At 30.0% G+C, this 27,198-nt stretch overlaps 1 protein-coding gene across 3 annotated transcripts in view; it reads right to left on the minus strand.

The window, feature by feature from the left end:
• Nucleotides 1-27,198, minus strand: part of LOC123301731 (protein kinase 3-like) — a 169,233-nt gene that overhangs the window by 3,246 nt on the left and 138,789 nt on the right. For all 3 annotated transcript variants that reach the window (XM_044884610.1, XM_044884611.1, XM_044884612.1), the window contains exons 4-6: nucleotides 21,319-22,441; nucleotides 6,923-6,976; nucleotides 158-569 (exon numbers count right to left, since the gene is read on the minus strand). In XM_044884610.1, the coding sequence (XP_044740545.1) occupies nucleotides 158-569; nucleotides 6,923-6,976; nucleotides 21,319-22,441 (1,589 nt within the window). The remainder of the gene's footprint in view (nucleotides 1-157; nucleotides 570-6,922; nucleotides 6,977-21,318; nucleotides 22,442-27,198) is intronic.

Raw genomic sequence — 27,198 nt, forward strand, 5'->3', positions numbered from 1 at the left:
ATGAGAAAAAAAATGAATCGTACTTTTTCGGTTTCAATCAAAATTTGAGAAAAGATACACTTTTCATAAATTTAGCCAGAAATTTGAGTAATATGATTCAAAATAGCTTCAGCTAGTTTTTCTAAAAAGTAATTTCTAAAAATAATTTTTAACTTACAATATTCAATTCCTAAAATAACATCTCGAAAATATGCCCATGCCTGTTCCTCAGTAATTGGAGTTGCCGAGGGCACTGTCATAACTGCACCACCTTCCAACAATTCAAAAACTAAATATAAATGATCTTCGACCGGATCGTCTAACACTTCAACTAATTTCACAACATTGGGATGATCTAATTTTTTTAACACAGCTATTTCACGATAAACACGATCTAATGGACTTGTCGGTAATTTTAAGCCACTTTTACTTGGCGATGTTGTTGATGTTTCAGTACTACTGCCAGCACTGAGTATTGGTCCAGCACCTGCAGTTATTGCTTGAGATTTGGAACCACGTCTTGGCGGTGTCATTCGTCCAAATAAACCAGCTTTTTTCATTAAACGTTTCTTTGATAATATTTTCATTGCCTGAAAAAAGAAAAGTTTGTAAAAAACACTTTTTAGATTCTCATCTTTTCGAGGGTGGACCATTTTAATCTATTATGGCTAATAGCTTTTTTTTGTAGTTAAGGTGATTGTTTCCCTACAGAATTTAAAAAAAGTTTTGGTTTATTGCACGGTACATTCATATAAACCAAATAGATGTTTTGTAGTCAAATAATGTGTTATTTTTAGCTTTACAATACCACGCAACTACAAAAATGTATAATATATTATGTGCAAGTGCTGCTTATAAATTTGATAATATAGATATCGCTCTTCAATCATTAATACTCTAACTTTAGTCGTATCTGTTTATCAAATGATGGATCTTCGATGAACTCAATATTAAATTAAAATTTTAAGAATGCTTCCGTTTGAGAAATACTTTATTTTAAAGGGAGCTATTTACATGTACGTCAATTTTAACGCACATTAGTTTTAATTTCTAATAAATTAATTCCAACATACGTGTGTTAAAATCGACGTTCGTGTGACCTTTACCTAAAAGTAAATAGATGAACTTTTGTAATTTATTTGAAACGTGAAAGGTGTATGCAATGCATATATAATGCATTTATTAATTTAATATTATGTATATTTATGCTCTAAAATTGCGCATAACACAAAAGCATAATTTAAAATCTTGTTAACCTATAAAGATTTTCTATTATACCACGATTGGGAACAATAAATATTATTATCACTACATACGATAACTTTCCTAGAATAACCTACAAAATAGACATGGGAATAATATTACACAGTATGTAATAAATATACAGGATGGCTCAAAAGTTAATAGCATTCAATTTCATCGTTTTAGAATCAAGAACTCGAAAGCTTCTAAAAATTATTAAACATCCAGTTATGTTCGCATATCTTTATCACATCCTGGTATACTTCGCTTCTTAGATAGTGAATCGATTCTAAAATATGAGTTATTTTGGGATTTCTGAAGATAAACCAAGATTTTCACCACATATCCTAACTAACCCATAGATATTTTCTATTCGGAATAGCTCAAACATGAAACATTACTTTTATGCTAAGTATTTTAATAATAAATATACTATTAACTTCCTTGATTTCCCATCGCTTCCACAATTTTTAACAAAATGGCGAAAACGATTTTCACTATCCTACTATCAGACTTCCTTATTATCAATGGGAGACTAAAATCTACCGTGCACTAAAACGGTAGCCCGGAGTAGTGAATAGTTGTGAAGAAAATTCGTCTTGTAGCTCTAGACTTTTTTAAGTTATATTGATGACGCACTGGAACATCACTGATTCATACTGTATTGAAAATTGAATATCAATATTAATATAATTAACAGTGCTTGTTTTACTGATTATATTATAGCTATTATGATGAATCTCGTTGAAAAAATAATGGTACACATCATCAAACACGGGATCCAATAATACACAGTCAATTTTGCTTTGACAGTTAATAGCTACATCAAAAAAAGTTCGTACGGAAAATTTGAGGGAAGTCATAGAAAAATTTTAAAACCAAGAGTGTCTTAACAGATTAGGAGATAATCTGAAAAACCAACAATTAAAGGCATGGACCAGCTACGAGGGAGGGCGAATCGCCAAAAGCCTGTTGGGTGAAGGAGACTCGCTCGGTAACAGAGCCGAGGAGATCTTGAAACTAAACAGAGCTGATATTAAAGTCATCGTAGAGTTACTCACAGGGCATGATAACCTGAACAAGTTCCAACATCAGATTGGAAAAAGACAATCTCCCGCGTGTAACAGATGCGGAAAAAATTCAGACGAAACATCGATCCACTTTCTCTGTTACTGCCCGGCGCTCATACAGCAGCGAAGGAAATGGTTTGGTCCGGCCATAGTCGAACCAGAAGAAATTAGGAAACTCAGCGCTAGGCAGATCCTGGGTTTCAGTACATCAGTTGGTTATAATAGCCACTGAAAAGCGTAGCGGGGATAGAGTACAAGGGTCTATTTGGCTAGGTGCTCTGAACCATTGCTTCGAGCCCCATACCCAAATGCTTTCGCGCTGTATTTATTATATATTTTTGATGTTTGTATATATTTGGGTCAAATTCTGTCCCGATTGGAGTTTTAGTCTTGGAAGCGGCCAACATTTTGTGAAAAAGTTTTATAATTTTATCGACTGTACCATTCATGTTTATTAAATAAATTATATGATAGAATCTAATATCGGAAAAACGATATCACCACGTATACTGAAATTCCATACTTGGAGCCCTTATAAAAATAGGTTTGTACTAGTTTAGAAATTTGAAATTAATGATAAGTAAACCTGGTTGACCCACAATAGAAGCGAGCAAATGAGTATCATAATATGTCACTATCTTACGGTCTATAATAGTATATGTTGAACTATTTAGAAGGACAAATAATATAATGACATTCAAATTTCATTATATATTATACGAAATAATAATATATTGGTTTCGATATGACGCGATCTTATTATCATAATTATATTAGATATACTTTTGTACATTGATATTATTAATAATAGTTTTAGAGACTGAAGTATAATATAATTTATGTATAAAATATACAGAGTGGGTAGTAAGTTGATATACAGTTATAAAAACTATTAATTTCTTTATTATCACTAGGTGATGTGTAAAGTATGTAACGTATTAAAAAATTTATATCATATCAGCTTATCTATTCATGGAATTCAGGGAGGGGCCCGCTGACTCAAGGTCTTGTAAACTGTCAGTTGATCATATCCCAACAAATTAACGATAACTGATTAGTTTGTGATAACTCATGGAGGAAACAGAAAATGCAATGTGAAAATGTGCTCGAAAAGTTTCAAGAATAAGAAGAAAATGTTTACAAGTGAAATTTACTCAAGTTAAAATAAAAAACCCAAGAAATTTTTCGGGTACGAAATCCTACACTCGCCCTTGAAACGAATCTAAGAACACTCTCCATAAAATTACCTTTTTTCCTAGAGCCTTCTCCAAAGTGAACCGATTTTGAGGATCATCGCCTATTTTTTAGGTTATTCTGGGTACGGAATCCTAAACTCGCACTTGAAACTTAGCTAAGAACACTCCAAATTAATTTACGTTTTAATCGAATCAAAATAAATCCAAATCGATTCATCCGTTTAGCCGCTATGATGCCAGAGACAGACACACAGACAAACAGACACACATAGCGGTAAAACTTATAACACCCCTTTTTTTTTCGCGGGTTTTAAAGACAAAAAAGGAAAACTGATAATTTCGCCGATCTCAAGTTCATTAGTAGCCCCTACTAACCTCTTTCGATCCCTTTAATTGAGTTTTCCAAGAAAATCTGACGCGATAGAAGACCATCATGTACAAAGTTTATTTTTGGTGTTGGCGCAAGGGAAGGCCTCCAAAAATACAAAAATTTATACAATTATTTGAGCAAATTTTGCAATAAAATTGTATAAAATTATTGATTAATGAGTTCGATCATCACGAAAACTTATAGTTCCATTTTTAAAGTACTTACAAATCAACCATTAATAATGGAGAAAGTAATTTGTTTTATGAACTGTATACCCACTTAAGCCTCACTCAGTATATGTATGTAATGTATATAAAATAGACGCAAACTTAATTATAATTGGTATAGAGCTAAATGTCCTAAAGGAAAAGTTTAATAATTAATTATATTATTATTATTATTATAAATATATTTATTATATATGTGTATGGTATCATATGATGCTAACAGGAATCTAATAAAATATATTATCATCTATTGTTCTATCATATTTATTGTATCATCATCATTGAAGAAGGGGTGGGGGAGGGGTTGGAATTTTATTAAAATATTGTTCGGGCAAATATTATTTATTGATTGATGATTTCTCAGTATTTGTTGTTACACAATTAACCATAGAGGAAATTTGATTATCAATAGTTAATACGATTTAGAATTATAATTAACAAGGGAAAACAAACGATTGACTGAGTTAATTGTTGAAATACCATGCATAGTCAGTGTTGATTTCTTTATCACATTACACATACAAACATGTGACACATACATAACTGATAATCAAGTATAGTACATATTATAAAATTTCCGCCTAATTGGCGCCCTCACGGGTAAACAGTGATGTTTACGAAAAAATGTTTCAAACAAAAGTTGATTAATTTTTGATAAGGAATATTTTAATTTCAAGTCGATAGTGTAAAGGGTATAATACGAGGTTTTTTGAGAGTTTAAGGGCCCTAAATAATTTGTGTTTAAGATATCAGCAAAAAATCTGAGTTAAAACTTTTCTTATCATCGCAAATGATATCCCCTTTTATCATTTTTTTTTTATTTCACCAAGCATGATGCATGCAGTGTTAAAGTAAAATTTAATTTAATTTTTATAATATTTGTGTTAACGTAATTTAACGGAATAAAACTTGCCTTAAGATTAAAAATTAAGATTAAATATTTCTTCATTTTTTTTTTCAACAAGGAAATAATTTCTTTTATTTCTTAGAACAAATGTAGTTCATTTCTAGGAATTCAATATTAAATCCAATTTTAATATCAACGCATAAAAAAAATGCCGTCAATCAGTTGGATAACTGCATTGGATAAGGTCAGTAAACAAATTAAAATAGAAATGCCTATTATTTAATCATTTTTTCAAAATTTTTAGACCATTTTTACTTTAAGTAAAAATTAAATTTAATGATAACATGGTCAGACGTCAGGTAGTATTAGGAAAATGAAAATATTTACTTCTAGCAAAAAAATAGAGACCATATTAATCACGGATTGTTTTTAAAGTGAATTTAAGGATACCTTCTGACTAGAGGATTGCAATTCATTAGACTTGATCAATTTATTATTAAGCAGTAAGATATGATAAGAGTTGCGAGTTTAATGAATTAATAACGAAGCGTAGATTTATAATGTACGAAAGGAACACAGTTCCTACCGGTTGTCCCACGACATTTATTGTTCTTTTTATAGTATTTTAGACGAGATATATATAAGACATTTCATTTCATTATATTTGTAATCTCTTGGCGTGAAAATTCATTTCCATAATAGGGAAAAATGTCAGAAAACTGTCAAAGAGCTCTTAAACTGCCTTAAATTAAAATTTGATATGTATTTAATTTTCCTTTTAAAATATTAGACATAAAATCAAAGTTGTAATTACAATGAAAATTATCAGATTCTCAGAGTTAAATAAAATTTATTGTTTAAGATATACTGCAATTTTATCTACGGACCGCTTTGCCGACTAGTAGAAAAGAAAATAAGAAAATTAACAAGGGAAAAAAAATTACACTGCAATTTTGCATAAAATACGCCCCGAAGACATGTAATAGTCATATATTAATAAAAAACTGAAATAAGAATATAATATTACTAGAAAACTTCCATATTTTAAAATTTTGTGATTTTAATAAGCTACTGAAAATAACAACTAACTGATTTGGTTGTGTAAATACGCTGCATATACAAAAGAGGGTTATTTATTTTAATCAGTTGGGTGAATCCATATGTGACTGACACTACATTTGACCCAAAATTCGTTTTATTTTCCGTGAATTTTAATGAAAACTTAAAATTTTCGAAGAAAAAAATATTATTTAGGTACTTAAGATACAGAAGATATCTTACTTTCAAAAACACTGACATTTTTTTCCATTTGTCGTATACTTTTTCATGGAATTACCCATTTATCCATCGTTTTTTCTAAAGGTTGTTGTAAAAAATGTACCTAAGCGATGTGAAAATTCTGTATAAAGTCGAATAATAAAACAGGTAGATGTGAAGATGGAAAAGCCAATGTTTTAAAAAGAAAATTACCTTCTGTAAATGATGGAAGTGTAAAATTATAAACATATTTGAATTACCTTACAATACTACAACACAAATAGTACAAGAGACGGTATATAAGGTCGAACTTCACTGTTCTGATAACCAGATGAGACATATTTTTCCTATCATAGTTTTTCTATCGAAAAGTGTTATTTTTAATTAAATAAAGTTAATCAATTTTTTCTATGAACATTATTTTGTAGGAAAGCCTACCATTATTTTTGTAATTAAATTATCTTTCATCTGATACCAATTTTGATTGGTTAACAGATCGGTATAGATCTGTTCATACCATATGAACAAGAAAGTCAATATAGGTAACTAAATCGATTTGTTAATGAATCGAAATTGGTATCAGAAGAAAGATAATTTAATTACGAAAAAACTTGGTATAGGCTTGCTTGAAAAAAAAAATTTCATAAAAATATGCCTCATCTGGTTATCAGATGGGTGAAGTTCGACCTTATACCTTATAGACCAAAATATATACATACAAGTTATATACTTACATAATGGGTATCATCTTCTTCATTGTATGCAAGTTTTACAATTCCATATGAACCCTGGAAAATATACAAGAAAAGAGAAATAAGTTTTCTAACAAAAACAATAAAAAATAAAAAATAAAGAAAGAATATAACTTATTTAAAATAGTATTAAAACCCATTTTATTTTATTATTTTACTGACAAGAAGTTTATTAACTTTTTAGAAAAATATTGTGGATATTATATTCAGATGGACCAAGAGCCAGGATCGAAGAAAATTTGTACTCGTGTCGACCTGAAAGTATATTCTGATTTGGATTTAATTGATATTTTCCATAAGAAGAATCCCTGGAAAAGGAAACTGTTTTATATTAGGATACAGCTTATACCAGTTTCATGACTGATAGCTAGTGAAAAACATCTTACAAAGCAACAAATCTCATAAAACTTTCCAACAGAACAATGATTATAGCGTATTATTTTCACAAATTCCAAAACCATTTTCTTGAAAGTCTACCAGATGTCTCATGACTGATTGATCCAATGCTATTTGATTACTATAGTTTTGAGAAACAAGCAGTGCTAGATTTAGGGTTGATCCTAGGTACGGTTTGATATATGTCATCCTTTTTGCTTTGCGAGGGAGTGATTATTAGAAGCTGTTGGCTTTCTGTGTGTGGCGTCTAGCCTCGACAGAATCATTTAGCTTGATCTGTTTTTTAATAGCGCCTCCTACCCGAAGACGCCTTGTCTTAAGGTCACCTTTAAAATTTTGACATTTTGATAATTTTGTCGCTCCTAAAAATGTGCTGCCCTAAACAATTGCCTCACGTACCTAAGTCTAAATCCAGCACTCGAAACAAGAGAAAAATCGCATATCGAACTGTGTACATAGAACAGTCGAACCAATTATATAAAATGTCTAGAAAAGTGTATAAAAGCAAAGAAAAATATATTTTATAACGGTATTTTACAATTCATGATGATTGCCTACCGGTTGTTAAACGAAGGAGGCAGGAGAGTATAAAGATGCCGCATCGCATCGCGCGGTTATGTGTGTGTGGTACTTTACACTATATTCTATGTATCTATGTATACAATGAACAGAGCTACAAACAAAACCGTTAGTTGCCGGATATTTGATTTTCTCTTAGCTCCGTTTTTTTTTTCTCTATCCGATGTATTTCATATTTATACATATATATATATATATATATATATATATATATATATATACGTTTTCCAATTTAACATGAGCATCAACATAGAAATAATATACAGAGTCTCATGTATATTATATTACTATTTTGAAGCACATCCCTTTCAAGCCCTATTTCAACCCCTTACTCTACTATAATATGGATGTATTATACATAAAAACCTTCCTCTTGAATCACTCTATCTATTAAAAAAACCGCATCAAAATCCGTTGCGTAGTTTCAAAGATTTAAGCGTACATAGGGACATAGGGACAGAAAAAGCGACTTTGTTTTATAATATGTAGTGATGGTAACAAATTGAATTGGTTTTTGGAACTATTCTTTATCGCACATTATAATTTGTTTGCTGGTTGTAAAAATAACCCAAAATCCGACGATGCAGGTTAACTAGGAAACTAAAACTTTTTTAATCGATTCAGTTTGCCATTAATTTTAAGAATATTTTGAATATAATTTACTTTTTCTCAATTTATATATTTTATCCAAAGTTTATGTTTTTTATTGAAAAAAAAAAATTAGTTCTGAGTTATCAGAAGAAGTTAAACAAAATATAAAGATAATTTAAAGTAAGAACAAGGAAATTTTATGTTATGCCATAATAAATATCTTAATCAAGCCAAATGAAGGTAACGTACGCACATATTGGGTTGACTACTAAATCAGAAGTATATCTTTTTTAAACTAATACAGTGCAACCTCGATATAACAAATCTGAAGGGAACCAGTAAATATTCGTTATATCAAGTAATTCATTAAACTGAGGTTTGTTATATTGAGGTTAAGTTGGTCTAAAATTCGTTATAAAGAGGAAAAAAGTGTCGGAACCTCTCGCGACATGAATTACATACTATGGAGCATACTAACTGTCATATATTGGTGGGACTTTATACGTTATATAAAGGTTTTGAATTGACGAATTTCGTTATTTAGAGGTATTTAAATTTTTTATTATAGTTGAAAATTCGTTATAAAGAGACTGTTCCCAAAAAATTTTCGAAATGTAGAGGTATATTTTATATTGACTCTTATGGACAATTCAAGGGGATTGCGAAAAATTTGTTAAATCGAGGAATTCGTTATATTGAGGTTCGTTATATTAAGGTTGCACTGTATTTCAATTAATTCATAAAGTATAAAGTTAAAGTAGCTTTACTAATAATAATTTTTCATTGCTTTGTTTCTGAAACACTTTGTAAAGTTTATATGCGTCGTTATAGTATAAACATACCAATATAGTATTACACAATACAGATGTAAATTTTCTATAGAATAGGATATAAAAATAAAAAAATAAAAATTGTAAAATAATATAAAATAATAATTAAATTATAATTATTTATAGGTCTGAACGTCTGTTCTCTTTGTTTATACAAATAAATAAAAATATAAAAATTGTATTAACTGTTATTAGATAAATATAAATTGTATTTATTAACAAAAAAATAATTGAATAATCATATATATTATTATAAATGTTATCAAAGATAAAAAATGAGAACTCTAGGATATTTTGAAATAAATTTCGATTTTTACCCCAATTTCCTAGATCAATTTTTGGTATTATATCAATACCAAGTGGTCATTGTCAGTATGAATTAGCTAATCACAATTACTCTTTTTGTATATGTTACTCCTTGCTAATTTGGTGGCGGACTGCACATTGATATTTGCATGTACTTACAATTTATAATGTTCTAAGTATCTGTCAAATTGTAATATCAGTGACAGTCAGCCTCACTCAGCTGATGCACACTTGTTGCACGATATATTATTTTTTGTTTATTTGTTGAATTTAAAGAAACATAGAATTTAAACAAATTATTTTAAACAACTGACTGATATTGGAAGAAGAAGAACTTGAGAAAAATATTTTAATAATTGAATCACAGTAAAATGCAATTTAATTAAAGTATTTTGTAATTAAAACATTTTATAAAATTTAGATAACGAGTGTACACCGGATAAAACAGAGTTCATGTGCAAATGGAGTTTGAAAAATATATCGACGGAGAATATAAAGCTTTTTCCAAACTGAACCGATTTCCATGATATCGTCAATTTTTTTCGGGTACAGAATCCTAAATTATCTATCAAAAAAATCAAAATCCGTACATCTGTTTATTCGATACGATGCCACAGACAGACAGACAGGCACATGCCCCCTCCCCCACCCCATTGAATTAAACACGTACGAGGTATAAAATGGATAATGATTTAAAAATTCTTGAAATATAATTTAAAAGTGGCGTCTTGGATTTTCTAATTGGTTAATGGATTACAGTCTCCGATTACATTACATTTAATGGATTTTCATTGGTGAATTCACGGAGGTTTAGAAGCCACTTCCTCGACCACTTGGAATGCTGGGTACTTCTGAGACGTTTCATTTTTTTTTCTTTGTATTAAGACACCATGACCAACTCTTCCATGACGATATCACACAAAACTGAGCGAAATATACAGAGATATATCTGCGTCATGTAGACGCTTTAAAAATTACAACATTTTTTATTCCGTCTTAAGATTGCGCAGATAAAAGATTTTATAAAACGTAGCGTATGGATCTGCCTTTATATAGACAATTTGTACTTAAGGTAGTACCAGCATGAAATCACTTTTCGACAGATTTGGCCGAATTTTTTTTCTCGGGTTTATAATAGCTTTATTTATGAATTCCTAAAATTTCATAATTTTTGACCGTTTAGATCGCGAGATATTTAAAGACAAAGTTCGCGATTTTGAGGTTCATGTCCCATTTAAAGCATGTAAAATGTCCGGTCTCTCCAACTATTTTTTATGATATTATTATATTTTGAAGAAAAAGTAGAAAAAAATGTTTATACAACACAATTCTAAAAAAAAAATTTAGAAATTAATTTTCACTTTCGAGATATTAATTTTGACGTAAATTGATCGAAATTGGGACGTTGGCATAATTATTTCCCATTTTAAACGGTCAAAATTTCTGAAACTTTGGGAATTAATAGTAAGCATTATTAAATTCTTAAATTTAATTTTTCGTTAAATTCTGTCGAAAAAAAAATTGTACTATTGCTTTAACATAGAAACTGCAAATACCATGCTGGAACATCCTTAAATCACAGATGGAAATAGAGAAAACATTTTAAAATTAACTCACTTAAAGTTATCTAAAATATTTTGTAATTAAAACATTCGTAATTATATAAATTGTTCAGATTTAGATAAATTAAAGTGTGCATGCAAAACATGAATGAAACAATTCTCATTAAACTCAACAATTTTTACCTATTATTTTTAGATTTGTGCATTTTTATTTTTATGAAAAATGAATTAAAATGGTTGGAATGAAAAATTGAAACATTTGTTCATTCACTTATGGTATGAGAGTTGTTGGGTGAAGAAAACTCGCTCAGTAACAGAGCCGAGGAGATCTTGAAACTAAACAGAGCTGATATTAGAGTCATCGTAGAGTTACTCACAGGGCATGATAATCTGAAGTTCCAACATCAGATTGGAAAAAGACAATCTCCCGCATGTGATAGATGTGAAGAAACATCGATTCACTTTCTCTGTTACTGCCCGGCGCTCATACAGCAGCGAAGGAAATGGTTTGGTGCGGCCATAGTCGAACCAGAAGAAATTAGGAAACTCAGAGCTAGGCAAATCCTTGGTTTCAGTACATCAGTTGGTTATAATAGCCACTGAAAAGCGTAGCGGGGATAGAGTACAAGGGTCTATTTGGCTAGGTGATCTGAACCATTGCTTCGAGGCGTGAGACGAATATATTTGGATATAATATGGAAAACCCTCAAACCCACAGAAAATCAATTTTACAATTTTTAATTCAATTAAAACTTTAAATAAGGCTTCACTACATAGTATAAAACAAAGTCGCTTTTTCTGTCCCTATGTCCCTATGTCCCTTTGATGCGGTTTTTTTTAATAGATAGAGTGATTCAAGAGGAAGGTTTTTATGTATAATACATCCATATTATAGTAGAGTAAGGGGTTGAAATAGGGGTTGAAAGGGATATGCTTCAAAAACTAAAAAAGTTGTGCATCGATTAAGCTCAAATATTGACACGATATACAACCAGCTTCAAAGATCTATTGTTTTTATCTACTTTTAACCTTCGGAGGGTAGAAAGGTGTAGCGAGAAAGTGGAAAGGAATTATCGAATATTTACAAATATATCTAAGTGGAGTATCAAATAAAAGAGCATGACGTGTACATTACAAAACTGTTATCACACGCAAGGAAATGTGGAGGGAGGGGTGCAAGTGGGGATGTTGCCCAGCAAAGCGGGTAGTTCACAGCTAGTATATTATATAATGGATATTTTAGATGGAATAAGAAATTTATTTTTAACTCAATTAATTTTCTTTTCCAATATTAGGTATATAAAATAATTTTATATTCATATAAATTTTTCTTTTTTTTTTTTAGAAAATGGATAAACTTTTAACTTAAGTACAATTATAATTGAATAAAACCTTCTATTAAAAAGTTTTAATATTTTTTCGCCCAGAATTAATTTAAAAATAAAAGAAAACAAAATTATTATGCAGAAAAATTAATTAGTTTTGAAATTATACAAAAAAAAAAAAATGGGACACATTTTTTTTGTATGTAAGCCTAACTTACTGTCCCTAAAATAATTAATTCAAAAATACCTATAAAATAAAACATTCGACACCACAAAACTTCCTTGTACTGTGGAAATTATAGTCAAAATAGATTCAGCGACTATCAAATAGATATATAGAACAATCTCAAAGCCAGAAAAATTTTTCGGGACTTCACTCATATTAATTAGTTAAAATTCCACCCAAAAACATAAAAACTTAGCTTACTTCGAACAATCGAATTCGAATTTATTCGATGATTACAATAATTTGAACGCTTAGGCCTGGCAGTGTATCACGACTACTGCAGGAGCTGTCACAGTGATGACGAGGAAGAGACAATGTCTCATCTTCTCTGTCACTGCCCAGCTCTTGTCGTGAGGAGATGAACTTACTTGAGCCAGCCTCTCTTTGACGACCTCTCCGACCTAAAGTCAGTCGACGTCAAAGCCCTCCTGCTGTTCTTAAACAGCTCCAAATGGTTCATGGAGTGGTGGCCGGGGATGGGCCAATCCTTTTAGTGTGTCATACCCCAGGACAGCCACTCTAACCTAACCTAACCTACAATACTTTCTTTACTTTTGTACAAGGGCGTAAAATACAAAAAAACGTCGAGATCGTAATTTATTATACAATTTTGTTGAATGAAATTTTCTTTTAGGGTACAGAATATATTTCATTATTTAACTTGTAAAATAAACACGTGTTTTCTTTTTGTGTTGTAATATTTTTTAAATAATTTACATAAAGTTATTATTATAATTTTTTGTTGTTTTTAATTAATGAAACAATATATACCTTGTACACACTTGTAGTAGTAACTTGTATAAGAAGTGTTCTTATTATTATAAATTTTAATATAAAAAAACTTTCAAAGAGTGTGAACAAGCATGTGGGAACGAAAGAGAATCATATGGTTCTAGAGTTATCAGCTAAATGGTAACGTAATTAGAAAATTCCATTTCTTAATATCTTCATAATGAATCTGTTAACAGATTAGGAGATAATCTGAAAAACCAACAATTAAAGGCATGGACCAGCTACGAGGGAGGGCGAATCGCCAAAAGCCTGTTGGGTGAAGGAAACTCGCTCGGTAACAGAGCCGAGGAGATCTTGAAACTAAACAGATCTGATTATTAGAGTCATCGTAGAGTTACTCACAGGGCATGATAACCTGAACAAGTTCCAACATCAGATTGGAAAAAGACAATCTCCCGCGTGTGACAGATGCGGAGAAAATTCAGACGAAACATCGATCCACTTTCTCTGTTACTGCCCGGCGCTCATACAGCAGTGAAGTAAATGGTTTGGTCCGGCCATAGTCGAACCAGAAGAAATTAGGAAACTCAGCGCTAGGCAGATCCTGGGTTTCAGTACATCAGTTGGTTATAATAGCCACTGAAAAGCGTAGTGGGGATAGAGTTTGGTATCGATTCACCTTCTTAAATGATGAATTCGAATCGCAAATTGTTTACGGAATCCTAAAAACGTATCTAGATATATAATATCGTTTGAGTAGAGTAGTCTAGAATCTAGATGGTTAATATTTATACATTGTGAGTTGAAACGATAATGATTTACGCCTTTATGAAAAACGTGTTATATAATATATTTTGATAAATGTAAGCTTGGATATTTTTTTTTTTTTTTTTACTGAAATACCCTGGGGTATCAAATACCTACGTTTTTCATTTTTTTTTTAGAAGAAAGAAATTGTATTTTTGTTTGATGTCGAGAAATATACAATACAAAAAATAGATAATACAAAAAAAAAACGATTTGTCTACATTGGGATTTGAACCCAAGACTATAAACTCTATTTATGTTAAGTTTGTTAAAGGCGCTACAGAAACACTTGTTCTTACAGTGTGTGATAATCACATATATTTGTGTCCTATGATCCCGAGGGGGACGAAGGGCCTCAACAAATGCTCGCCAACGAACTCGATTCTGTGCCATGGACTTAACTTCTCCCTAGGATTTGCCTTCTTCAGTAATTTCTTCGCCAGGTATGACAAGGTCGGCCCATCCATCTTTTTCCTTGGGGGTCCCACTCAAGTGATTCTTTGGCAATGCTGTTGTTTCGCCTGAGTGTGTGACCAATCCAACCATATTTGATAACCACGTAAGACATATTTTTTATGAAATTTTATTGCTTTAAAAAAACACGGCCCATGATAGCTTGCCTATCGAAAAGAGTTCAAGGCTATTTTTAACCCCCGAACTAAAAAAAGGGGTGTTATAAGTCTGTCTGGCTGGCTGTCTATCTGTGGCATCGTAGCGCCTAAACGAATGAACCGATTTTGATTTTATTTTATTTGAAAGGTATAAATTAATTTTAATCAATTTTTTCCATGTGCTGATTTTTGCGGGTGTAAGAGAAAGATTTAGTCAAATTCGTTTCTCCGATACAATAATTTTCGAATTAAAAAAATTTTGTTAAAAATTAGATTGAAAGCTAATTTAAAATTTGTAAACAGAAATGTTTTATTAATTAAATAAAATTCTATATTTGCGAGAATCCTATAAAATGTGAACGATATTTATATCAAACATTAAATATTTAAAATAATATATAAGTACCTACTTAAAAAATATTATTAATTGCTAATTATAGCTTAAAGCTATTCATTTAAAATTTTTAAATATTTTATAATCATATTTCATATTTATATATTCGTTGTGTGCGTAGTCATGGTGGGGATAATAAAATCGATGCCAGCGCTTTAAGTGAAAAATTTTGGAGATAAAGTGGGCTGTTATGACTAATTTGCAATTATTTACATGTTAATGATATAGAAACTGTCAAATTAAAATGATTGAAAAACACTAATTAATTAAACTTAATGCATTAAAAATTGTGAAAATAAGAAATCAAATTGTACAAATATTATTTTTCAAATGTTAATTATCGTAATTATTTATTTAAATTTGTGAAACAAGAATATTAAATTTTAAATGTAAGTTTTCAATGCAATCCACACAATTATATATGCATCCATTAATTCTATAATTAAAGTAGTGTATCGTTGTCATGGAAACGAAATTCACGCTCGGAGCGAATACATGAGAAATAAGAATAATGTAATTAATGATTTTATATAAAAAAAAAAAAGGTCAAACATCTATCTATTCGTTGTGTGTGCGTAGTTATGGTAGGGACAATAAAATCGATGCCAGCGCTTCCAGTGAAAAATTTTGACGATAAAGGAGGCTGTTATGAATAATTTACAATTCTTTACATATGTCAATGTTATAGAAATGTCAAATTAAAATTATTAAAAAACACTAATTAATTAAAGTTAATGCATTGAAAATTGTGAAAATAAGAAATTAAATTGCACAAATATTATTTTTCAAATGTAAATTATCAAAATTATTTATTTAAATTTGTTAGATAATAATATTAAATTTTCAATGTAAGTCATAAATGCAATCCATACAATTATATATGCATCCATACAATTCTATAATTAAAGTAGTGTATCATTACCATGGAAACGCCTCCAAAAAAACTCACGCACGGTGCGAATATGTAAAAGATCTTTATTATATTTTTAATACGTGCGACGTGCGATTGTAACTAAATTTAGACAATTTGCTTATGATCTTATATATTCGCGCTTCACTCTTCAATTTTGTGCCATTAGTGATTCGTCAGAACCATTGTAACGCAAAGAGAGAGTCCTAAAGGAATCAAAACACTTAACCAGACATCACATGCGACATCAGGTTACTTAACACAGCAGCATACGTGCTAGTATTTGTATGCTTTTTTTAATCATTGGTGTAAATTGAAAAAACCTTTTTGTGTATTGCAAAAAGTTTCATAAACCTTTTTTTTTTTGTACGAAGTATCCTTCAGAGAAATTAAAAGAAGCGTTAAATTTTATTTCAAATACAAATACGAAGCAGACAAATTTTTGTACAAATTATAAATGAATGTTTAAACATTTTGTAAAAGAGATTATTTACACCCAAAAAACGTTAAATTGAATTTCTTGAACTGGCGAAAAATAATTTGATTAAATACACAGAACAAATTTTATACCTACTCAAATTTAATAAGATTATAAACAAATTTATTTTAAACATTTATAATCAACCGGTCTAGGAGTTGGTATAAGGTCGATCTTCACCTATATCTGATAACCAGATGAGACATGGTATGGTATGGTATGGAGGTTAGCGGGCCATGCTTGAGCATCGCGCCTCGAAGCAATGGTTCAGAGCACCTAGCCAAATAGACCCTTGTACTCTATCCCCGCTACGCTTTTCAGTGGCTATTATAACCAACTGATGTACTGAAACCCAGGATTTTCCCAGCTCTGAGTTTCCTAATCTCTTCTGGTTTGACTATGGTCGGACTAAACCATTTCCTTCGCTGCTGTATGAGCGCCGGGTAGTAACAGAGATAGTGGATCGATGTTTCTTCTGAATCTTCTCCGCATCTGTCACACGCGGGAGATTACGATGGCATTAGAATTAAACACAGCCCAACTTTAACTAATTTTAACAAATAACGTATTTAATTATAAAAAATTTAGGCCATAATTTGTTAGATATTTGAATTTGTATAACGCTAGTGTCCAGGCTGTATAAAAATAAAAATTAATAAAGGTCGGAAAATTTATAGTCCATAAAACGTAGGTAACTATATGTATTTTAATAATATGTTTATAAATAAATATTATTATAATATTTACGATTAAAACTAATTGAAATAATTTCGTCTGGGTCACATAACACGTAAAATTAAATAAAATACATAACCACATGAAACATACCTATACAAATTACCTATATACAAAGTGACTCAGAAAGAGTGGTAAAAAAGACTAGAGGATCCCCAAGACACAATTGATTGACCTATATGTTGCTCATTTACGAACTTGACATCACTTTTTACGTCCTCAGCACGCTATAAAAAATTTCAGCTTGATATCTCTTTTCGTTTTTGAGTTATCGTGATGACAGACGGACAGACAACTGGAAATGGACTAATTAGATGATTTTATGAACACGTTTATCAAATTTTTTTTAAATATTTTTAAGCGTTACAAACTTGGGACTAAACTTAGTATACCTTGATATATTTCATATAAATGGTATAATAAATTTTATTATTTATTCAATCAATACATAGTATAAAACAAAGTCGCTTTGTCTTTCCGTATGTCCTTATGTCCCTTTGTATGCTTAAATCTTTGAAACTACGCAACGGATTTCTTTGCGGTTTTTTTTAATAGAGGTTTTTATGTATAATACATCCATATTATAGTAGAGTTAGGGGTTGAAATAGGGGTTGAAATGGATATGCTTCAAAAAATAAAAAAGTTGTGCATCGATTAAGCTCAAATATTGACACGATATACAACCAGCTTCAAAGATCTATTGTTTTTATCTACTTTTAACCTTCGGAGGGTAGAAAGGTGTAGCGAGAAAGTGGGAAGGAATTATCGAATATTTACAAATGTACCTAAGTGGGGTATCAAATAAAAGAGCATGACGTGTACATTACAAAACTGTTATCCCACGCAAGGAAATGTGGAGGGAGGGGTGCAAGTGGGGATGTTGCCCAGCAAAGCGGGTAGTTCACAGCTAGTAAAATATATATGATATTTTCATCTCATTATTCAGCACCTTCTTGTTATACCTTTTTTAAATTATCTTGTCTTTGTTTATTTTAATCTCTATTATTTATTTTATTGTGAGTTGTGTTTGTTGACTACTGTTGAGTTTACAGTTTACAGTTTACAGTCAGAATAATAAATAATTTATACAGTATTGTATAGGAACACAAAAGTATAAAAGAAGTATCATTAGTATAATGTAGGTATACATACATAAAAACTACAGTTCGACTTCGATTTGAGATTTGAAACGCATAACAAGCTGTTCATGTCAGTGCGATCCTTAAGGTTCATTCAACTATCGGTGATTATGAAAAGAAGTGTTTACAAAATTTACAAAACCCCCGGATAAATGCGATTTATTCCATGTAAACCGATTTTTGGAAACTTAGCTATAAAATGTTTTCAATCAAGTCGGTTCGATCGTTTAGGAGCAACGATGCCACTGAGAAAAACACAGACGCACAGATAAACACTTGAAATTTACAACACTCCTTCTTAAATCAATATCAAAGTGATGGTCAAGGACATCAGATGAGATGAAAAGGATACTTATAGAGAACTATCATTTTTTGGGACAAATTCTTGGAAATATTTTAATTGAAATTGAAATATTTGAGTTGAGTTTGTTCTTTTGAATTATTGTTTTAAATTACCTAATTATTTAACCATTTAACTTTTCGAAATGAATTGAGTCAGGTTTATTTGACCATTCATTTCCATAGTAATTATTTTTATGTTAAAATTATATGTCATGTCTTTTTCAAACTGAATCGATTTTGAAGATCATCTCAATTTTTTAGTTTTTTCGGGTATGGAAACCTAAGCTCCTACTTGAAACATAGCCAACAACACTCTCCGTTAAATTACCTATCAAATGAACCCAAAAAAAAATTAAAATCGATTCAACCGTTCTCAGGCCCTTCGATGCCACAGACAGACAAACACACACATAGCGATCAAACTTTGTTTAGTTCGGGGGTTAAAAGAAAAATGTTGTGTTCAATTTGAATTACTACTGGGAACCTAGTAATAAATGAAACAATATGACGAGGTTTGACTGTATTTGATTCCACATGAAAAAACACCTACACGTCAAAATTATGATGACGCTTTTATTCAAAAAGATTAAAATTGTATGATGATGATGCCTACTCTCTGGTTTAGGTATTTTATTATTTATTATTTGTACAAAAAAGCTTATAGACACATGCTCAACCCATACACCGAAACCATCATCTTTTAAAATTAAATATTAAAAGACCACAACAAAAACTAAATTTTATACACTGAGACTGACTCACGCCATACATAGATTCCATTACGCATGAACCAAAACTTCTGACAGCGATAAAACATTCAAATCTAGAGGTATTCGAATGATAACGTTGCAACCAGGATTCTGGTTGTTGGCTGAGACAGACTATAATATATATTTTATTTTTAGGGAGTTAGTAAATTTGTCTGTGTACATATTTGAAAATTAAAATTTTGGTTTTTAAAGTACATGACCGTGATACCATAATGAAGCGAAATTTCCATGACTGGATAAACGATAAGCAATTTCGATAATAAAAGAATTTGTGGATAAAAGGATTGATTTTTTTTCTATAAGTTGGATTGATTATAGGAGGAGTTACCCAATTAGTAAACTTACAGTATTGTAAAAAACTTTTGGTTTATGGCACGGTACATACATATAAACCAAATACATGTTTTGTAGGAAAGTAATGTGTTATTTTTGGCTTTACAATACCACGCAACTACAAAAATATATAATATATTGTGTGTAAGTGATGTTTATAAATTTGATAATATAGATATCGCTCTTCAATCATTAATACTCTAACTATAGTCGTCTCTGTTTCATCAAATGATGGATTTTCGATGAACTCATAATTAAATAAAAATTTTGTTTTGATATCATCGACAACCTTATATTTTTATGGTAATTTTTATAAACTACAAGATTGTATAAATATTTTAAGATAGTTTTTCATCACACTCTCTAGATTTTTTTGATATAGAAATATCCAATTCAAAACGATAATCTATATATGATTCATCATTTTTTCCGCCAACTTTAAAACGATGAAATCATAATTCCTTTTAAAAAAAAAAACGTAAATTACATGAGTTTGATGTTTGTGAAACATACTAAAAAACGATTCTTGAGAACAGTTTCTATTACAAACTAGTCGAGAAAATGATAGCGCATGAATGAATAAATAAATGCTTAATGATCTGTGAAGAAAGAAAATTTGAAAAAAAAAAAACGTATAATGTAATGTATTTTATCTATAAGTTTCTTGGTCTAGGATCAACAGTCAAAAAATCGTATAAAAGATAGGGTCAATCGTTGATTTCCAGTTTATTATGCGGTTTTTTTTCCCTTAATTAATACCTTATATTTATGAATATGGACTCAGCAAAAAAGATTCAACGTACAAAAAAAAAATTTCAGGCAAAATTTGTAGAAAATTTTATCTTTTACAACTCTTATAATAAATGTTAATAAGATTAAAGGCAAAAGAAACGAGATATTCACAAAAAATTGATTTTCGTGATCTTTGACTTTGAATATCTAAGGACGCGTACGATATGTGACTTTTGAGAAGACATTTGTACAATTAAAATAAAGGTTTGTGCAAAAATTCAGCTTATTATGTTAGATTTCGAGATTGACCACTTTTTTGGATTAAGATGATTTGGTTAATAAGGGATGGTTTACTACCTTGGTTTTCGAAATGTCGAAAGCTGAATATTTTGAAAATTATACCAGACATCGAATAATTACGTATTACTTTAAATAAACAATAAATATACGTATTCACTTATCGCACAACTTGATAGCTTAGATGGTAAAGTGATGGCTTGGCATACCAAAGGTTGTGGGTTCGATCCCCAATCGAGTATATATTTTTTTTTAAATTAAAAAAATATGATTTTTTACATACCTGGCCAATAGAATCCAATAATTTATATTGATTCAATTGTAAATACGTTCCACTCTTCTCAATCGATACACGTCGAGATTCACGTAACGGCTGTCGTTTACGATTTGTACGTGGTGATGAATTTGGACTACCATATGGACTATACAAAATCGATTTCGATGAATAATTCGAAGAGGACGATGTACTGGACGAATCATCATTCAATATCACTGGTGTCTGTGTACTACTTATCTGGCTATTATTTATCACCGTCACCGGAGCCACTATTGGCGTACTAATTGCCTGTGATGATGATTTTTCATTATTATCAGCTACAAGTGGTATGGTCGAATCAAATAGTTTTGGATTGATCGCTGTTGGTCGTTTACGTTTAATCACATTTGTTTGTTGTTCACTTTCTAACATGGTAGCAGAAGAGCGTGGTGGTTCGATATTATTATGGCATATAAGTGTTGTTGTATTGTTGTCCATTGTTGATGTCATGTTTGTTGTTATTGTTGTATGGGTATTTGGTAATAAAGGCACAATATTACTACTAATAAGTTGCTTTGAATCATTTAGTATCACAGATTGTGTAGTATTAATTGTTGTAAGTACAGTAGGTTCATTGTTATCACAACAGCTATTGTTGTGTGATAACGATGATGTAGGATGATTAATTGTTGATGATGAGGTTAATAATGGCGGATCGGTTGTTGTATTATGATAATGATATTTTGTGGATGATGATGAATTCGTTGTTGCGGTTTTTATAATACATTGTTGTGTGTTTGTTGCTGTATCTGTTGTTGTTGAGCCAATTGTTTTATTATTAATTGTTGGTAATGTCATAATAGATGGATCGTTAATATCTTTGTTGTTTGTTCTTGTTGCAGATTTGATAATTGTTGTGGATTGTTGTGGACTTTTATTAATTGTTGTTGCTGTTGATTTAATAATAATTTGATTTGGTTGAGTATCGTTATGTATTGTTGTTGATTTTGTTCTTTGTTTGTTTGTGGTTGATTGTTGTATTTGAGTTTCTTGTGATATTTTTCCATGATATTTTTGATTTTTTGTTTCATCAATTGAATCCGTATTTATTGATGGGTCTTGACAACAATCAATATCAACAGCTGTATGTCTGTAACAATTAAGAAAAATCTTTGTTTTACTCACATTGTTGTAAAAATAATATGTTTTTATAATTATTTGTAATCGAAATATATGCACTCTTCGAAAAAAAATTTTACAATTCCACGCAACTACAAAAATATATAATATATTGTGTGCAATTGATGCTTATAAATTTGATAATATAGATATCGCTCTTCAATCATCAATACTCTATATAGTCGTCTCTGTTCATCAAATGATGGATCTTCAATGAACTCATAATTAAATTAAAATTTTGTTGTTATACCATCGACAACCTTATATTTTTATGATATTATTATAAACTACAAGATTGTCTAAAAATTTTAGATAGTTTTTTATCACACTCTTTAGATTTTTTGATATAGAAATATCCAATTGAAAAGGACAACCTATATAATTCATCATTTTTTCAGCCAAATTTGAACGATAAAATAATTATTAACGAATTTTTTGTGATTATTGGAAACCTTGTTAATAAAAAAATGTACTTATAAAGTTTTATTGAAATCCCTAGTATTATTCAATCCTTGCATATCTCCTTAATATGTTTACAAAGAAAAAAAGAAATTGCTTTATAAAAAAGGCAAAAATAGCTTTTTAATATGAGAAACAACAAGGGTTCAATTTATTTAATTAATATATTATTTTTCTTCAGTAGCTATGGCGTAACGTGACGTGACGTGGGTGTTATGAAAAGCTTGAGTGAGGAAATAAAGTAAGTATTATTAAATTAAAAAAATATTTTTCATCAAGTATATTTAACAATTTCAAATATTTTTATTATTAAAAAAATAACTTCTTTCTTTCGTTTTTGTAAAAAAGTTTAACTTTTTTTTTAAAGCATATACCATCTCAATCTGATTATGTTTTGATAGATTCGAATGTTCGTTCGACGTTCGGATGTTTAAAAAGTTACGATTTCTTTTTTAGTATCAATCATACAGAGTGCACAATTTAATTTAATTTTAACTCACGAATAAAAAAAAAAAGGGTGTTATAAGTTTGATCGCTATGTGTGTCTGTCTGAGGCATCGTAGCGCATAAACGGATGAACCGATTTTGATAATTTCATGGAGGATGTTCTTATTAAGTGTTTAGGGTTCTGTACCCGTTATAACTAAAAATAGTCTTCAAAATAGGTTCAGTTTGGAAAAGGTTCTAGTGAAAAAGGTGTAATTGCAGAGTGTTCTTAGATATGATTCAAGTGGTTTCCCGTACTCGAAAAATTTGTTGGGGGTTTTTTAAAATTTTGTAAATTTTACTTAAACTATTTTAGTTTCCCAATTAAATTACAAAAAACCGGCGGCAAAATCAAATCATAAATATCAGAAAAATACTAACGCCAATGTGTTATCAATTGATAACATCTTATTGAACAACTCTGTATTATTTCATTCGTAATATAATCATTACATAATTTTTATAATTTTTGTAATTTAACACCAAAACTAGTATGATTAATAAAAAAAAAAAGAAAAAAAATGACATCATTTTACTGCCTCTTAATACTTTCAATGGTTTTTCATACCTCCATTGTTATTATTATTAATATTAGAGAATTTTCTTTTCCAAGAAAATGGCACAAGTTTTTGTAGCGGTGATGAAATTTTCTTTAATGATTCAGCTTTCGATATTTCGAAAACCAAGACAGATTCGTCTACATTTATAAAATTATAATTAAAATGCATCATCAAAGTTGAAAATAAGATAAAAATAATTTCAACCCTAAATCTACCCTGCTCGTACAACCCTTTTATGGATGTGAATATGTTTAATTTCATTGCTTATATGTTTTTTTTCTAAGTTTGTTTTCGTTCGTTTCATTTGAAAATAATCAAAAACTTTCAAAATATGTCGTTTTTTGAGATTTCTCCAAAAGAGCAATCGATTTTTAATGATTTTTTTCTTAAAAATTTGCATGGATACACATTTTCTTTGAGTAAAAGTCTACATATAACAAAATTTTGAGCCTTTAAATCAAACATTGTTGTCATGCTCATACATCCTTAAGGTATGAATGTCACTGTTTCGGTAAAGATATGATGCTATATAGATACTAAAACATTCGTGTTAATAGAGGGAAATCTCTTAGTTTACGCAGCTACTACATGATGAATTGATTATTATTATTATGACATGATAAATGTGTATATAATAATCAGAGGGTAGGTAGACAGACATTCTGACTTTGGACTAACACACAAGCCGTGTTATTGGTAATTTGATATCAATAAGTAGTTAAGACAATAATTAATTATCGATTGACATAAAAAAAATAAAAATGTAATGGATAAAATATAATGATGGCCTTCAATGTGTTAGCTAGTTCCATCTTTATCTTTGTGTTGTGAATTAATCCACAAAAAAATAAATAAATAATAGTATCAAAAACTTAAAAAACACGCTTTTGTAACTAGCTGAATTAAACGGTAGAAAATAGTTTCTTTAAATTAAAAAAAAAAATATTTTATCGTTAAAAAGCGTGGGGTGCTTAATTTTAAGTCTAATCTCAAGTTGTTTATGGGTCTGGGTATGGAGGTTAGCGGGCCATGCTCGATCGAGCATCAGACCTCGAAGCAATGGTTCAGAGCACCTAGCCAAATAGACCCTTGTACTCTATCCCCGCTACGCTTTTCAGTGGCTATTATAACCAACTGATGTACTGAAACCCAGGATTTGCCTAGCGCTGAATTTCCTAATTTCTTCTGGTTCGACTATGGCCGGACCAAACCATTTCTTTCGCTGCTGTATGAGTGCCGGGCAGTAACACAGAAAGTTACTTAATCTCAAGTTGCAATGTAAAACTTCCTTGTCCATATGCTTTTATTAAACTTTCGTTTTGCTATTTTTTTTTAAAAGAATAATTAAAGAGTTTTATAACATTTTAAACGATATACAATTAAACTATTACGAACACACGATGTAAGTTTTTTCTAGTACACCATCTTAGAACAGAATCTAATCTATTTGTGGTTAATTCTTCATATTATATAACTTATAATAGGTCTGGGCCAGGTGTTCAATTTTTATAAACATTTCAGAACCGATCACATTTATTTGTGAGGGATTTTGCAATGACATAGACTTTTCAGGGAAATAGATTTCAGAGAGTTTGCAACTGGAGAAATATCCATTGAGGGTATACTATCCATTGAGGGTATACTATCCATTGAGGGTAAAAGTTTTGGTTTATTGTACGGTACATACATATAAACCAAATACATGCTATGTACTCAAGTAATGAGTTATTTTTGGTTTTACAACACCACACAACTACAAAAATATATAATATATTGTGTGCAAGTGATGCTTATATGATGATGTCTCTGTTTCATCAAATGATGGATCTTCGATGAACTCATAATTAAATTAAAATTTTGTTTTAATATCATTGACAACTTTATATTTTTATGGTAATTTTTATAAACTACAAGATTGTCTAAATATTTTGGATAGTTTTTTATCACACTCTCTAGATTTTTTGATATAGAAATATCCAATTGAACAGGATAACCTTTATGATTCATCATTTTTCAATCAACTTTGAACGATTAAATATTAATAAAAAGCCCAGTGACCTAAGAATTTTCTGTGATTTTTGAAAAATGTATTTATAAAGTTATATCGAAATCCCTAGTATTATTCAATCCTTGTATATCTCCTTAAATTTACAGCTATTCCGAAATGATTGTTAAATACTACACCTGATTCTAGACCGGTAATAAATATGATAACATTTTTATGATTTTAAAATGCACTTAAAACGTAGATATTCTTAGGTAGAAAGATACTAGAATTACATAAACTTTTTATCTTTAATTTCCTTTTATATGCTTGACATTAAGAAATAAAAAGTTCACTTGTCATCTCTCCTGTTGAATAAAACAAAACGTCTTGCTTTTATTTAATTTTTTTGTTTTTGGTTTAAATGTCGTATAGATAAGATTATTTATATAATTTCATCCTTTAGAAAATTTAAATGTCAAGCTTCTTTCTGATTTCTTTTTTTTTCTTTGAAACCATACAATTAAAAGCGCTTTTGAAAATGATTTAACAATAAATATTATAAATACTGACATAACAACATAATCGTTGTAGACTCATTTTAATCGGTTACCCGTTTGTCTTAAAATCCTTGCGGGAAGTTTGCCTGTTAGATCGGGTAAACTCAATCATTGAGCTTGAATAATTTTCATATGGAAAATTTTTGCAGGATTCCGTTAAAAGAGAGCAAGGGAAGTGAAAATTTTTGTTAAATCCATCCCACTAATTTTGGATCAATCTTTTCATCTATGATGATAGTTTTACGCTGCCATTAACTTATATGGTATATTTTAGGAGCAGGTCCTCAGATTCTTGGAGCCTATGAAAGCTAGGCTAAATTTGGCTACAAATTTGAAAAGTATGACTCAAACTTAGTAGAATTTCATACTCAGATTATCAAAATCGAACATAACTCGGATGTGATAGAGCAAAATTAAATATTTTGGTTTTTGATGACGTCATTAAGTTTAAAAATCGCTTTTTTTGATAACACAGCCAAATTTATCCAATCTGAATGAAGTTTTTTTTTAAAACTCATTAATTTCGGGTCAATCTTTACAAATTTGATGGTAGTTTTAAAGTAATGGTCTCAAAGTAGAGACTAAATAGTTTTAGGAAAGAAATATAAAAATAGGAATAAGTGAGGGCAACTGAAGAATATAACGGAGTGATGTTTAAAATAAAAATTGCCCATCGAAT

This window comes from Chrysoperla carnea, chromosome 5 (assembly GCF_905475395.1).
Source record: "Chrysoperla carnea chromosome 5, inChrCarn1.1, whole genome shotgun sequence".
Taxonomy (NCBI): Eukaryota; Metazoa; Arthropoda; class Insecta; order Neuroptera; family Chrysopidae; genus Chrysoperla; species Chrysoperla carnea.